Source organism: Brachionichthys hirsutus, chromosome 9 (genome assembly GCF_040956055.1).
Source record: "Brachionichthys hirsutus isolate HB-005 chromosome 9, CSIRO-AGI_Bhir_v1, whole genome shotgun sequence".
Taxonomy (NCBI): domain Eukaryota; kingdom Metazoa; phylum Chordata; class Actinopteri; order Lophiiformes; family Brachionichthyidae; genus Brachionichthys; species Brachionichthys hirsutus.
Genome location: NC_090905.1, coordinates 9,227,321 through 9,241,020, shown reverse-complemented (window position 1 = coordinate 9,241,020; position 13,700 = coordinate 9,227,321). Strand labels below are relative to the sequence as shown.

Here is a 13,700-nt window from a genome sequence, read left to right as displayed (position 1 = left end):
CTTTTGTAAATATCATAGCAACATCTGTTTTTATTAAAGCATTAACAAATACAAACTAGAAAAGCACTCAGAGAGCGCAGACCTCTGCCAAGCAGCCCTTTCCCCCCATAATTAGGTTTACACCATCCACATGTTGATCTGGATCTTCATCGAAATGTTTTAAATTGTTCTTGGTATTTTATACACCAACCATGAAAAGTAAAAGTGAATCAGAGTTAATGTGTATTTTAAACAGATTTTTGGATCCGTAAATGGAGTTTTCAATGTTAAAATGTAATATTTTCTCCTAACGCCATTCTGGATCCGATCCAGATGAAATTCGGTGGACACAGCCATATATGACTGTGTCAAATTTCATAAACATCGGTCAATAATCAACTAAGATATTGAGGAACAAATTTTGGAGCTCCTTTGACTACAATGTTACTGAAAATTTCAAACTGATCCATAATCCAGGATCTCTTCTGGATCATCACCAAAATGTATTTATCTTTTCCTGGTAACATTCCCAACATATCCTGAAAATGTCATCCAGATCCATCTAGAGAACCTTTTGAGTTATCTTGCTAACAGACGGACAAACAGACAAACAAACCTCGGTGGAGGTAATCAATATGCTGTAGATTTAGAAAAAAATATTTTAACAGAATAAAATGATTTTCCTGTTGTCATTTTTCACGGAGGGATGCCATTCATCATCCAGAATGATGACTTATCATGTTGTGTTCATTATTCCCTGCATGCAGAGATGTTATTCAACCTGCTACCAACTTTTATTCTGGCCAACAGGTGAAATGAAATCATGAGCGTTGTAAATTGAAATTGCATTTCCAGTTTTGCTGCAGCCATACGTTGGGAAACTCTGTGTTCATACAGTCTCATTATAGTGTTCAATAATTAAGCAGGCAGAGAGGAGTGATTTGAACAAATGTATTACAGTAATTTCATTTTGTGAAAGTGAACTTTATGGACAATCAGTTTAGAATGGAGGAAAAATCACAAAGAGAAGATCAGTGTTCAAACCTGCTTTAATATTTCTGCTCATTTTCCATGTGTGAATGCGCCTCTATGTGTGTGTTTGTTTAATGGTTCGCTGCCCCATGGTGTTGTAACGTTTCTAGCTGATTATAGTGGTGACACCTCCCTCTGTTGCCCTACTGAAACTGAGACTTCACCTCGAGTGGTGCTGGAACCCTCTGTGCCCCCCACTTCTTCTCCACAGGCACAGGATGCTGCATACCATGGCTTATATATAGTTAAAGAGACAGAGGGAAGCATAATGACAGAGAGAAAGTGGTAAATGGTAGGTGGAGAGGCTATGAATGAAAGCAGGGGGAGGGAAGAGACAAAATGTCAATGAGGAACAATTTGAGGTATGAGAGCATCTACCTTATTTGCATTTAACATTCACATCCAAGGTGATATTAGTATTGGTGTGGTTGAATAAAGGACCCCTAGTCCTGTAGAGATGCTCCGTCACAGACCGGACAACGCTCTGCCCTGCCCAGTGTAATTATTAGAATAATAAATGGCGGATCTCCATTTCTGCTTCTGAAAGGACAATGAGTGAGTCAGTATCCGTTACAACCATGAACATCCACCTCTCAGGACCACTTAGTGCCAAGCCCACAGCCTCCTGACAGAAGGGTGGGAAATGAGATATTGCACCTGAGCCAAAGCGTGCACCTGCTTTTGTTTTTCACAGGAAATGAGTCCAAGAGTGGCGTATTATGAAAATAGGCTTACGGTATAGCAACATGGTTAGAAGCGTAGCCATATCATTCAGTTTGTCACTGGGTGATGACATAATTTAGTCAGCAAGATGTCCCAACAGCAGACCAGATGTTTTGACATTTTTGGGGCAGATAATCATACATTTACTCTTTTAAAGTGGGAATATTGAGATGGAGATTTTTTTTGTTTAAATGCCTTTTTCATTTTCATTTTTTTTTTAATCTATTTTACAAGAGACTCTCATAAAGCAGTTTTTAATGGTTTGATCACTCCCTAATGGTTTCTGTGGCTTAATCATCATGTCAAATTCCCCAATAGCTCATGAAAAAATGCTTTGATACTTTCAAAATGATTTCCAAATGTGCCTTCTCCTCCTTCTTTTTTTGTGTTGTCGATTCTACATAGCAATACATGCAACCTCTATGTAAGTGTGTGTGAATGTTTGCATGTGTGGAGGATTTACTTACATGTGTGCATTTGAGGCATCTTGATCTGTGCTTGACAAAATAACAGCATTTACAGAGCAGAAACCTGACTGTACCAATCACAAGCAAGCTGAGTTGACATGGGTTTTAAATACAGGAGACTTGCAAACAAGTTAGTGAAGTGAGATTGAATTAGTTTTATCATTATTATTTCACCATTCTTAAACCACCCACAGCTCATTCACTATTTTTGCAACTGAGAGAGCATCTGTCTGTCTCTATAACGGTCTCCTTCTCCTTCATTATTGCTTCCCTGTCAGTGTCAGACAGACACCCAGCACAGTGTAAATGTCAGCGTTGTTTGTCATAAGTGAATTATTAATGATAACATGCAGAAAAGTCATTTTTCGCACCACAAAACCATGCATCTGTCAGACAATATGCAGAGGCGAGAAAGTGGCATTATTGAGAGGGAAGACGACGTGTCGTGTTTGATCTCTGGCACACTCACTGGCATATATGTGTTTTAACAAGGCTGTATTTGTTTGTGCTGTGTGTAGAGCGCTTGTCATTAAAAAAAATGAAATTGTTTGCCCTACCAACCCTTCCCCCCTCTGTCTTTCTCTCGTTCTCTTTCTCCCTGACATCTTGTATTTGGATAGCAAACTATCAAACACTGACACTGCTGATGACCATCATCAGAAAGATCCCAGGATGTGAGATCTGTCAGTAGATGGTGGTGCTCCAGTTTGACCAGATGTTGCTCTGGGGTGTAAAGTGACTGCAACACAGAGAGAGCGGACTAATATAAGCTCTATTTGAGTGAGTGTGTGTGTATATACAGCCCTTGATTAATTATATGAATATTTTATTGCAGGAATTACTGCAGAGTCATTGTTTGCTTCAGTTTCATAACAAGATGAGTTATTGTTTAAACAGTCACACATTATCGTATATCCACCAATATCGTTCTGACATTTGTTGGTAGGGTTTTATTTACAAGGCTATTATCTGCAACGTACCTTCTTATTTCTCTTCTCATTTAAACTGGAAATCTGCTAATCACAATATTATTCCCAGAACTTTAACATTCCAGCGTTTCCGAAGCCTGAACAGAATTTTTGGGCTTTGATTACAATTAGTGACCCTAAATCAGTTTGCAAATTTGGCAAAAATCCATTGAATTGAGGGTGTCAAGTTGTACATTTTTCTCTATGGTCTTGTCTTTGTTAGTATTAATTTATGCAGAAACCGATGTTACCATTTCATGTTTGAGTTCTTAAGTGCTATTTGTTCAGAGCTCCACAGCATCACGTGATCTGCAGCATATTCTCATGTGACAAATGTTGACCCAATCTGCTTGCCCCCATTCCTTGCTCCCCATTCTTTCAGTGTTGTCCTGATTTTCTTCAAGTAGCTCCCATGAAATATGGCTTCTGGACCTGCTATTTAACATAACCTGACAGCAGTCTGCGCTTTCATTTACTATGGGCAAAACACACTCACCCACGTATACACACAGCAGCACCTATTTGGTCACTTACAGGGTGAAAATTGGGGTCACTGCTTATGTGTACAACTGGACAAGCTCGCTCTAATTAACCCATCTGAAATATTATCCCAAATACAGGCACATATGCACACACACAAAGTCATGCAGTTTATACACACTTCAAACACTTAGATAAAACAAAGCTGGAGTCTCATCACTCCGAGTTATCCCAGCAATATATTAAGAAATCCTTCATTCATGAACCTGGAAGCTTTTCCTATCAGCCCCTGTCAAAATAAAAGTGCATTTATGTTGTATCATTTTCACTTGATTTACTTTCTCTCTGTCACTTTTATTTGCTGTCGGGATTTTTTTTTTATTCTGAGCAGCTGGTTCAGCCAGAAGAAGAAGTGTGTCTCAACCTCCCACAGCACCCTGTGATATAAAACCACTTAGGAGTGGAATCAATGTGACCTGTCAACCTGGTCCAACTGCATGTACGCACTCACACATAAATAAAAGCATCTCATATTCTGATGTTTAGCTTGAGAATTGACGTGCAGTACCCCCATTCTAAAATAGATGCAAGCTATTATCTAACATGAGGAGGGGATCCTTAAATGATCCAGGTGGGAAAAAGTCAGACTATAAATATGACAACCACAGAAAACAGATATCCTCAAAACATCGATTTCTAAGAAGCAACTTTTTACACCATATATCTTCTTAAATATTTACGTTGAGCTGTTCTCCAGCTGATTAGATCATTTTTAGATCAAAATTTAAAGATGTGTGTGTGTGTGTGTGTAAAGTTGCTATGCTTATATGAATGAATGTAGAAACTAATCAGGCTGCTTTTGACATTAAAGTCCTGACGTACTGAGGTGCATGAATGTGCACAAATGCATGAACTCACTCCCATCCATTTATTCAAAGCTTGATATTTAAATATCAAAGATGATTGTGCTGCACTCTGAGAGTTCAATGATGTTAGCTTATTGGAGGAAACAATTCCTTTGTCGTGCAACAGGATTTATTTCAGCTGCTGATGCTTTTAAGCCATCAGCAGCTATATCTAAATTGCCTTTTTTGGCACCTATTTTAGGACTACATTCGGTGATTGGTTGTGTGACAGGGGGTCAACATCAACATCTATACTCACACATTACTGTGAGAGCACTATGCAGGGCAACAAGCCAAACACACAGAATGTCTCAAGGTGCTCAAATGTTGCAGCTGTGTGAGATATTTTTCTCCAAGGGGTAGTAGGTTTTACAAATGGCGAGAAGGATGCTGGATAAGCAAACTGAGGCATCATAAATATCAAATCTCGCAGCAATCTATGGCTTCAGCAGCTTGTCCATGACCCCTAGTGGAGCAGAGACATGCATGCATGCAATCATGAGACATGCTGTTCAGACTGAAGGACTCATTTGTCCATATCAATATGAATTTAATGGGTACATATTTTTGAAAGAATTCACCTGGAGGAATTTACAGGATGCATTTCATTAAGAATTAGTCATGCAGACGTGCAATAAGAAAAAATACATTTAAGTTAATAGATTAAAGTTTTTAAGTTGTTTATAATTGAATTTGGGTAGATTTGAATTTCACGGCATACTGAAAAACTGATGAAGAGAAGCAGACACAGTGAGGTGATTGATCTTCCATCTTATTCATCTCAATCCAAAATTTGATTAGATTCTGTTTGTGGTAAAATAACAGTGTTTAGCCCATCAGAGGGAATTAATTATTGTTGACAGAGTTACCTGATATATTTTTTGTTTTTTGTATCAGTGATGTCATCAAATCAGAATGGAGAACAGGAGGTAAATCCAGAGATCCAGATTTGAACGTTTCACATACTCCTTCTTTGCCTGCATCTGTCTGCATCATGCCTTTACTTTTCCCGGTTCACTGCCACCATCCAGCCTTTGCACACCTCCGTGATAAATCTGCAGCTCCGTGTTGATAATATTGATCTGCCAGTTTGGTTATTAACGCTGGTCTCGTTCACTTTCATTTTCAAACGGATAGATATATGGATAAATTTATGGTTTAATTTAACAGGAAAAATGAGAAATTCATATTCATGGATTTTTTGATTAGCCTTTCCACTACTCGTGTGCAGCATATTATGATGGATTTCCATCATCAGGTTTTTTCATTTTCGTTTTGCAACTTTAAAAAAAAGTTATTGTGTAAATCACCGCTTCTCAAATCAATGATGAGAATTTTGACACTCGATTATCATCCATCCATATGACGGGGGTTTATATATTTCTTGTCCATTTTATAATGCAGTACCTCTATTTGTCACTAGATGGAAATAATTCCTCAACAAAAGTATTTCCTACTTCTCATCTTCATTCAAGGTAAGGGGTTTCCAGTTTCAGGCTGATTTTAGAAAGCTTAATTTTTTTATAATATTCTTTAATTTGACAGAAATATTTCTATACACAAATTAGCATAACACTGAGTCAATAAATTAACATTCTTCTCTTAGCAAATACCAGATATCAGCTGATAATATGCTCAGTAATAGAGGCTCTTTGTTAGATAAATTTAAAACAATCATTCTTTCTGATATTAAAAGATCAATTATGCCTGTCATAAGTGTGTAAATCATTCATTTAGTTTCACATAGTTCTCATTGTTGTGATGCATAATTTTAAAACTCCTGATCCTATTGGACATAAGTGTTGTCCCAAAAATATTAACATCTTTCACAAATATTTTTTGTTCTTTTTTTCTCGACAAACATTAGACAACAACTATATTCACATTATTAACATTTTCTGATACTGTAAAACATTGTTTTCTCTAAACTAGGTCTGTGTTTTCAGCATTTCATTACAATAAGATTGTTTTTTTTTATATCAGCATCGTAGATACATATTTTAAGAGCTGCAAATGCTGCGTCAAATGTTTCTTCTCCCCATAGTTACTATTGGAGCATGACCATGCATGCTGCCAAAGGAGAAAACGACTCCTCTGTCTGCAGCTATTGTCTCAAAATCTTAAACCACAAGTCTTTACCTCTCTAAATGAAGACACTAAATTGAAACACCACACAGCTGTATAATTGTCAGGGTGTATGACCTGGCTGATGATTTACAGCGTGCATGTCGATGTGGTTGTTTGTCTGGAAATGACTTTAATTCAGGTCCCCCAGCGTAACGATGATTTATATAGGTTATTCCAGGTAGAAATATAGGGTTACAGTGACAGATTCATGGGACTGAGAATAGGGGGCATGTCAATTCAGTTGCTAGGAAACAAGTAGGAGGAAGACAACAGCGGAAGGCAGTAATCTGTGTTGGGTGATGAGAGTCAGGGCGGGGAAGACAGCTGGAGAGATGCGAGGTGAGCGAGAAGCATAGAAATCATGCTGCTGAGAGAATGTATTTCATCACAGTTCCTTTAGGTGCTGCTGAAGGCCAGAAATAGACTAATAGTGCTGCTATTTCCATACTGTGTTATCATAGAGAAGTGGTAAGTGATTATTAATTCAGTGAAACCCGTGAGTTGTTATACTTCCTCTTATGATCAAAACGAAGCCCTGACATTCAAAAGGTGGTACTTGTACAGCTTGTCATTCACACACGCACATGCACACGCACACACACACACACACACACACACACATCTTGTCATGTTCCAACTATTATCATGTGAATAAAGCTAAATATAGTCGAGTCCCTCTGGCCCCTTCATCTCACCACATCAATAGATCTGGCTTTGAGCTGTTCTGTATCGTGTGAAATTCGGGTTCTCAGTGACCCACAAAAATAGGGTCATCATGGGGGAAACCTAATAAGCTTGTTGGTCTTTAAAAGTTGATGAATCACAGGATATACGGTCTGATTAAAGAGAGCATGAAATTGAAACATTTTTACACTATTATTGTTAAATTCATGCCTCAAAATTGTATACCGGTACAATTAAAACGTAATGCAATTCAGTAAAAAATGTAATCATTCGCATAGGAGCTAAAGTCCTGGCTGGTTTTTCAATATATTTTCATGTTTTTATTCATGTTCATTATTCTTCTGTGTATATAAGTTGTACATGGAGATGGACTACAGTGATATTATTTTTGCATTGATGCAGTCTGTCATATCCATGAAATGATGTATGAATTCATAGTAGCTCTCCATAAATACACACGGCACAGTTATTTTAGCGGTTTGCTGAGCTGTTGCCTCACTGTGCCAACAATTAATGAACTCATAGGCATGAAAAATACATTTTCAAAAGCTCAATGCCTACTGATTATGGTCCAAACCTTTAACAGGTTTATACCTGTTAAAGGGAAGTTTTGCCTCCGTTGCCAAAGTGCTTGCTCTTCTGGGTCAAGTTGGGTTGTGTCTGTCCCTGCAGGTCTTTCCCTGCTACTCCTGTAAAGTGCCTTGAGATAACCTTTTGTTGCGATCTGGCGCTATGTAAATAACATTTTATTGAAATGAATGTCCGCCGGAAATTTGGCTTCAAAACCAACTAATCCTTGATTCTGTTGATTGGTTCGGTAAAAGTGTATTATACCTTTATTTTTCCTGCTACAGCCTTCTTTGACAAAGCACCTGCTGGATTTGCAAACATCCTTTGAAAGCTGTGTGAAGTGAAGCCAATAAAACGTTCAGAACGTGCAGTCATCCTATCAATTTATTTGCACAATCCTCCTTGAATGCACAACCCATGAATGAGAAAGTAAATGATTGATTATACACTGCTGCACCGTTGCTAATAGAGTGTTGTCAGCAAGAAGAAACCCTCCATGTTTGGGTTGACCTGTTATTTTGATCGATTGAATGAGCGATTACTATTAAAGCTGTGATAAATTCATACGTTAGTACAATTAATGTTCGTATTTAGAGGTTTGTACATTCTGTTAGATCTTTGCCGAGTAGCTCTCTGTTTAAATTAGAGGGTTGGGAGGATATGAAAATCTACATTACTGATTACATGTCAATGATGGGTACATGCATACATACATACATGGTACATTATCAGTCTTGATAAGATCACTGATTGTAATTCAGTCTTTTAGCAGTCATGAATTACTAAACCATTTTTAGCAGTGGGTTAACATGATGATCTGCAGATCCAAGAGCAGATCCGACCATGAGAGAGCTCAGATCTTATAATAAGAATATCTGGAGAATTAAGATGAAGAAAATGTTCTGTTGTATTCATCTTAAGTGCAGTTTAGTTATAATGCATGCCAGATAATTTATCTGATTTAAATAGTTTGCAGGACAAATATATCTGAGTATCATCAATGTCATGAAACAATGTGCTGTGAATCAGGACCAGCACTGAAAATGATCTGGGAACAATGAAGCAATGGTTCAGGGGAGTTTACTCACAGTCCTTCAAAACATTGTTAACGTCAAAATGTTGTTCAAGTTCACGAGAAGCACTAAGCCACTCAAAGCTTTAGCTATAGCATTGAGGTTATAACCACCAACTACTTCTTGCTTAGTTCCAGGAAGGAATGATTATTGTTCCACTATAATCCTCTGAGTGCTCAAACAAATGTAATTATAATAATTCAACCCTCACCTCAAGGCCAGGAAAGCTGTGTCTGTTACACACACTCTCATTCAGGCAGAAAAACATGCTATATTATCATTTGCTTACTGCTGCACAGAGAAGGCGGTGGAACACTTCTTTCTCCTCACCTGAGGGAGAAATAGCTAAATATGTCTCGACTGTCATCTTACTGAAGGAGAATCATGGGAAGATTTCTACATCTGTTCTCACCGTTCATAATGAGGAGGCATCAAACATCTGCCTGGTATGCATTCTATTTTTAACCCCCATGATGAGTTGAACATTGATTCACAAGTCAGACGCCATTGATCACTGCCTTCGTCATGCCACTATCTCCAAATATCGTTGTCAACGCTCACGTGTTGTTTGTCTGTGCCTTGGCTGGATAAGCATGATCGGGGTCATGCCATGACCATCATGTGCATGTGCACCATCATTATGTAGCCAGAGGAGTAATGCACTCTGGGTGACCATGTGTGACATTCAAAGACAGGGTGGACATGTCTGGCTGCTGCACCACAGGAGACAGGAGACCATGCACAAATAATAGCCCACTATATACAGAGCAATGAGAACAAATCTGAGGCATGATAAGCTCAACAACCTGCCATTGATGCCGTGCTGACTCTGTTGGGGGATGACATCATCATGGTAGAAAATGTTTCTGAAAACCTGTGGGGTTAGTTAAACGAGTCGGTGACTGCCCACAGACTCAGCAGCAGGTCTGACTGACGAGCTGGTTGTACCAGTCCGTGCATGGGGATGAGGAGGACTGCCGAAATCAGCGCTAATTATTGATAGTCTAAACATGTTTTCTAATACATTTCTGTTTTTCCCCTTTCTTGTCTTCTTTTTATTCCCTATTTGTTTTTGTTTTTGCTTAAATTCAGATGTTCAAATAACATTAATACAGAATAAAACACAAGTTGTTGATTTCATGACCCACGCAAATTTGCATATAAATGTTGCTGGTGTGTTTCTTGATTATTTCTTCATTTACAGTCAAGTTTCACATCTGATAAATGTTTCACCTCCCCCCTGTTCTCCGACATCACTCCATGCCGCGCAGCGCGCAGGAGCGCAACTCCTCCTCACTATCGCGTCTGGGCAATAGTAGGGTCTGAACCCTGCAATTAACCAGACGCGCTCTCTGCTGCCTTCCAGATAGTCTTGCTGGAACTGAGTGTTTCACACCAGGTGCTCGTTTACTCCGGCCACGCCTCTGACGCGTGAGCAGGGCGCGTGGTCGAGCAGCATTCAAACCTGATGACCCAGTAAGCCTTTACATTTTACATGCTCATATTGTGGAGCAGCAGGTTTACAGGCGTCTATTGGCTTTCCCGACACTGCGACTTCATTAATACAGTTTATGGCTTGTCTTTATTATGACATCAGTCTTATGTCCTGGAGTTGCTCACCGTAAACTGTGCGTCTGGGGGTTGGACAGCGATCAGGTGAGGCGTGTCGATGCCGTCGTGTCACCGCCGGCTCCTCTCCGCCTGCCCTCATCGTGTGAGAAGGGTCGTTATTTCTTCCACCAGCCCACGCCAGATCAGACGAATTCATGATTGTCCTTTCCTCTGTGCGTCTTTCTCTGTTTTTGTTCGACTGTTATCGTGGAAAACAATGTAGTGGGAATGTAGGTGTTCTTTTTGCGCCTCTTACGCATGCAGCGGCTCTGTTGTGGAGGAGAGAGGACAGATGAGACACGTCCTCCGAGTTACTCAGTGGGCTCTCGTTTATCTAAATATAGTCACGGACCAACCTGCTCTGTTTTCGCGCAGGTGCTTGAGGATGGCTGAAGACGTGACCTGTTGCAGTTTTTCTTTTTTCTTTTTTTTTGCTTGGATGTATTAAAGGCTGCAAAAAATGACCCATCTTTCAACATCTCTATTTAGGACGCGGAGTTGTTAAACGAGAAGAGCTGAATATATGGATTTGTGTCATTTGTAGCGCGCACTTGAAAGCGAGGGAATCGCCGTGCGTCTTAAGCGGTGTTCCTGAGTGGACCGACGTCTAAATACGTATTTGTTTTCAACGTATTTTGAAGTTGGAGGACACTGAGCGCAGCGTTTTTTGTTAACGGACTGATGATGGACTAAAGCTGGTTCGGAGCTCGTCTCTCCGCTGCCGTGACACCGAGCGCAGCGCCGCGCCGCGCCCTGCGTTCGAGGAGACTATTTAACCTCCTGTTCTGTCTCCCCTCGCGTACGGTTTGCTTTTGACAGAATGGCTCGCTTTGGAGACGACGTCCCGGCCTTGTTGAGCTCTGGGGATGGAGGGTCCGAACGCAACCGCCAGCGCGATGGGGCCGCGGTGTCCACAGGTGGCATCTCCCCAGCCTTCAAGCAGACCAAGGCGCAGCGTGCCCGCACCATGGCCTTGTACAACCCCATCCCGGTCAGGGAGAACTGCTTCACCGTCAACAGGTCCCTCTTCATCTTCGGCGAAGACAACGTGGTCAGGAAGTACGCCAAGAAAATCACAGAGTGGCCATATCCTTTTAGCCTCCACGGTGCGCTACAAGCGGGTAAGGTGCCAAATGTTCGAACACATTTCCACGAGATGTGCGGAGAAGTCGTGGGAGTGAGTTCCAGAGCAGGTAAACTGATGTCCCCTTCAATTACCATCGGACAAAAATCACTTTCCAAATCATTTTGTGTCCCCAATCCTCAATAGAAGTCTGTGGGGAATTTCAGCACCATGGAGAGCAGACATGAGAAATCCAAGCAATACACACATACCCACAGCCACCACGTGGAAAATACACTAACATCTGACTTTTTCCAATAGAGATCACCTCTTCCAAAAGTTTATTATTAAAAAAAAATATTTAAAGGGGTAAGAATTCAAATCTGTTTTTGACTCGGGTCATGACAGAAACTACTGCTGTGGGGAGGAAGTGTCAGTGGAAAGTGGATTAGAAGAACACAAAAGAGCTTCTGTGAATCTGTCAACAAAAGGCGATGCAGACCTACAGTTGTCATCAGCTTCATTGTCACAGTTGCAACGATCAGTTTATTCAGCAGAAGAAGAACGAGCTGACTATCTTGATAATGTGTTATTATCCGTTTTAAGAGGACAACCATCAGACTTTCTCTGCTTCCGATTCCTTCACAGTGAGATTTTGTTATTTTATTCACTTTAAACAGAATATTTAGGTCATTTGGCCATAAGTTCTAAAGACTTCTGGGAAGCTGTGATGGGCATTCCTTGAATATTTTATGTTGTGTCGCTGAGAATAGCTGTATTATAATCCATTTATCACAGTCTCATCAACTAAAATGTAACTGCTGGTATAACTGGTTATAATTAAATAAGAGAGGGGCATTATCTAAACCCGACTTGAACCGCTCTTTCATTCACTTTAAGGAGCGCTATGGCAGTAATATTTACTTGACTGCTTTTCCAAACATAATGGCTTACTCTTGTTTTATTTCTACGTGGTTGTCCTAAGGAGGACGGTCACATAGAAATATCCAATAGTGACATGTTTGTGCTGCTGCCCGACAACTCACCAGGTGTCCAGGCCAGGTGTGGCCTCTTCACTGCTATTGTTCTGCTTCATTCAATGGCTTCCTGACTGGCTGGCTGGCTGGCTGGCTGGCTGGCTGCTGATTTTAAAACCCCAGCAGATAGAATGAGTGTGCGTCTGTTGGCGATCGCTGTTTTCTCTAGGTTTACTTTATTATAATAGAGGTGGGATGAAATTAAATCAGCTGCTGAGGAGAATGGGTAGAAATGTATATTGTGTTACTACAGAATATAGAAGGGACTACACTCACACATTAATCTTGTGCTCTGCATCATGTTGATCCGGCGGGCCTGAAGTCAACATGCTGAGTCTGTTGTAGTGAGGAAGGAAACGAGTCAGACCGACTAGCCTCTAGGTTAATATGGTGTTATGGAGGGAGTGTCTCATTGCAGCTGATGAGCTCTTCTGTATCTGATTATCAAACATTAATTGGAATTGTATGTAATTACGTCTGATTGCTGTGTCATTTGATATGACAACAAGTCATTACTCAGCCGCTTGTGCTGCATTATATTGTTTGCTAATACAGTTTTGAATGGAGTGGGGTGGAGCTCAGTGCTGCTGCATTCGGGGAAATATGAGGATGTCCATAATGCATGCATGTTTGGACTTGTCTGTCTGTCTGTCTATCGAGTTGCGTTTATTTCAATCAAACAACTTGTTTGTGATCAGTCAGTTATTATAGATGATTTGAATATAAACATAATTTGTTGTACACATGGTCAGCTTGCTTGAAAAATTGCATAAATGTCTAGCCCTTGACCAACGTTTAGCACACACACACCTACACCTACACACACACACACACAAACCAAATCTCTGCATGGCATCCTGTGAAAGGCCAACCTTGTGTCTACCATGATCGTAACTTGTGACTGTAGTCTTGCTGCAACAGGCTGTTTTTCTCTGTGCTTGTTCATTTATTTTCTGATGCTCAGTTAAGGAATCATGCAGA

At 40.2% G+C, this 13,700-nt stretch overlaps 1 protein-coding gene across 1 annotated transcript in view; it reads left to right on the top strand.

Moving 5' to 3' along the window:
- Positions 1 to 13,700, top strand: part of LOC137899887 (voltage-dependent R-type calcium channel subunit alpha-1E) — a 47,590-nt gene that overhangs the window by 615 nt on the left and 33,275 nt on the right. Inside the window, exon 2 of the mRNA XM_068743938.1 lies at positions 11,439 to 11,705. Coding sequence (XP_068600039.1) covers positions 11,439 to 11,705 — 267 coding nt within the window. The remainder of the gene's footprint in view (positions 1 to 11,438; positions 11,706 to 13,700) is intronic.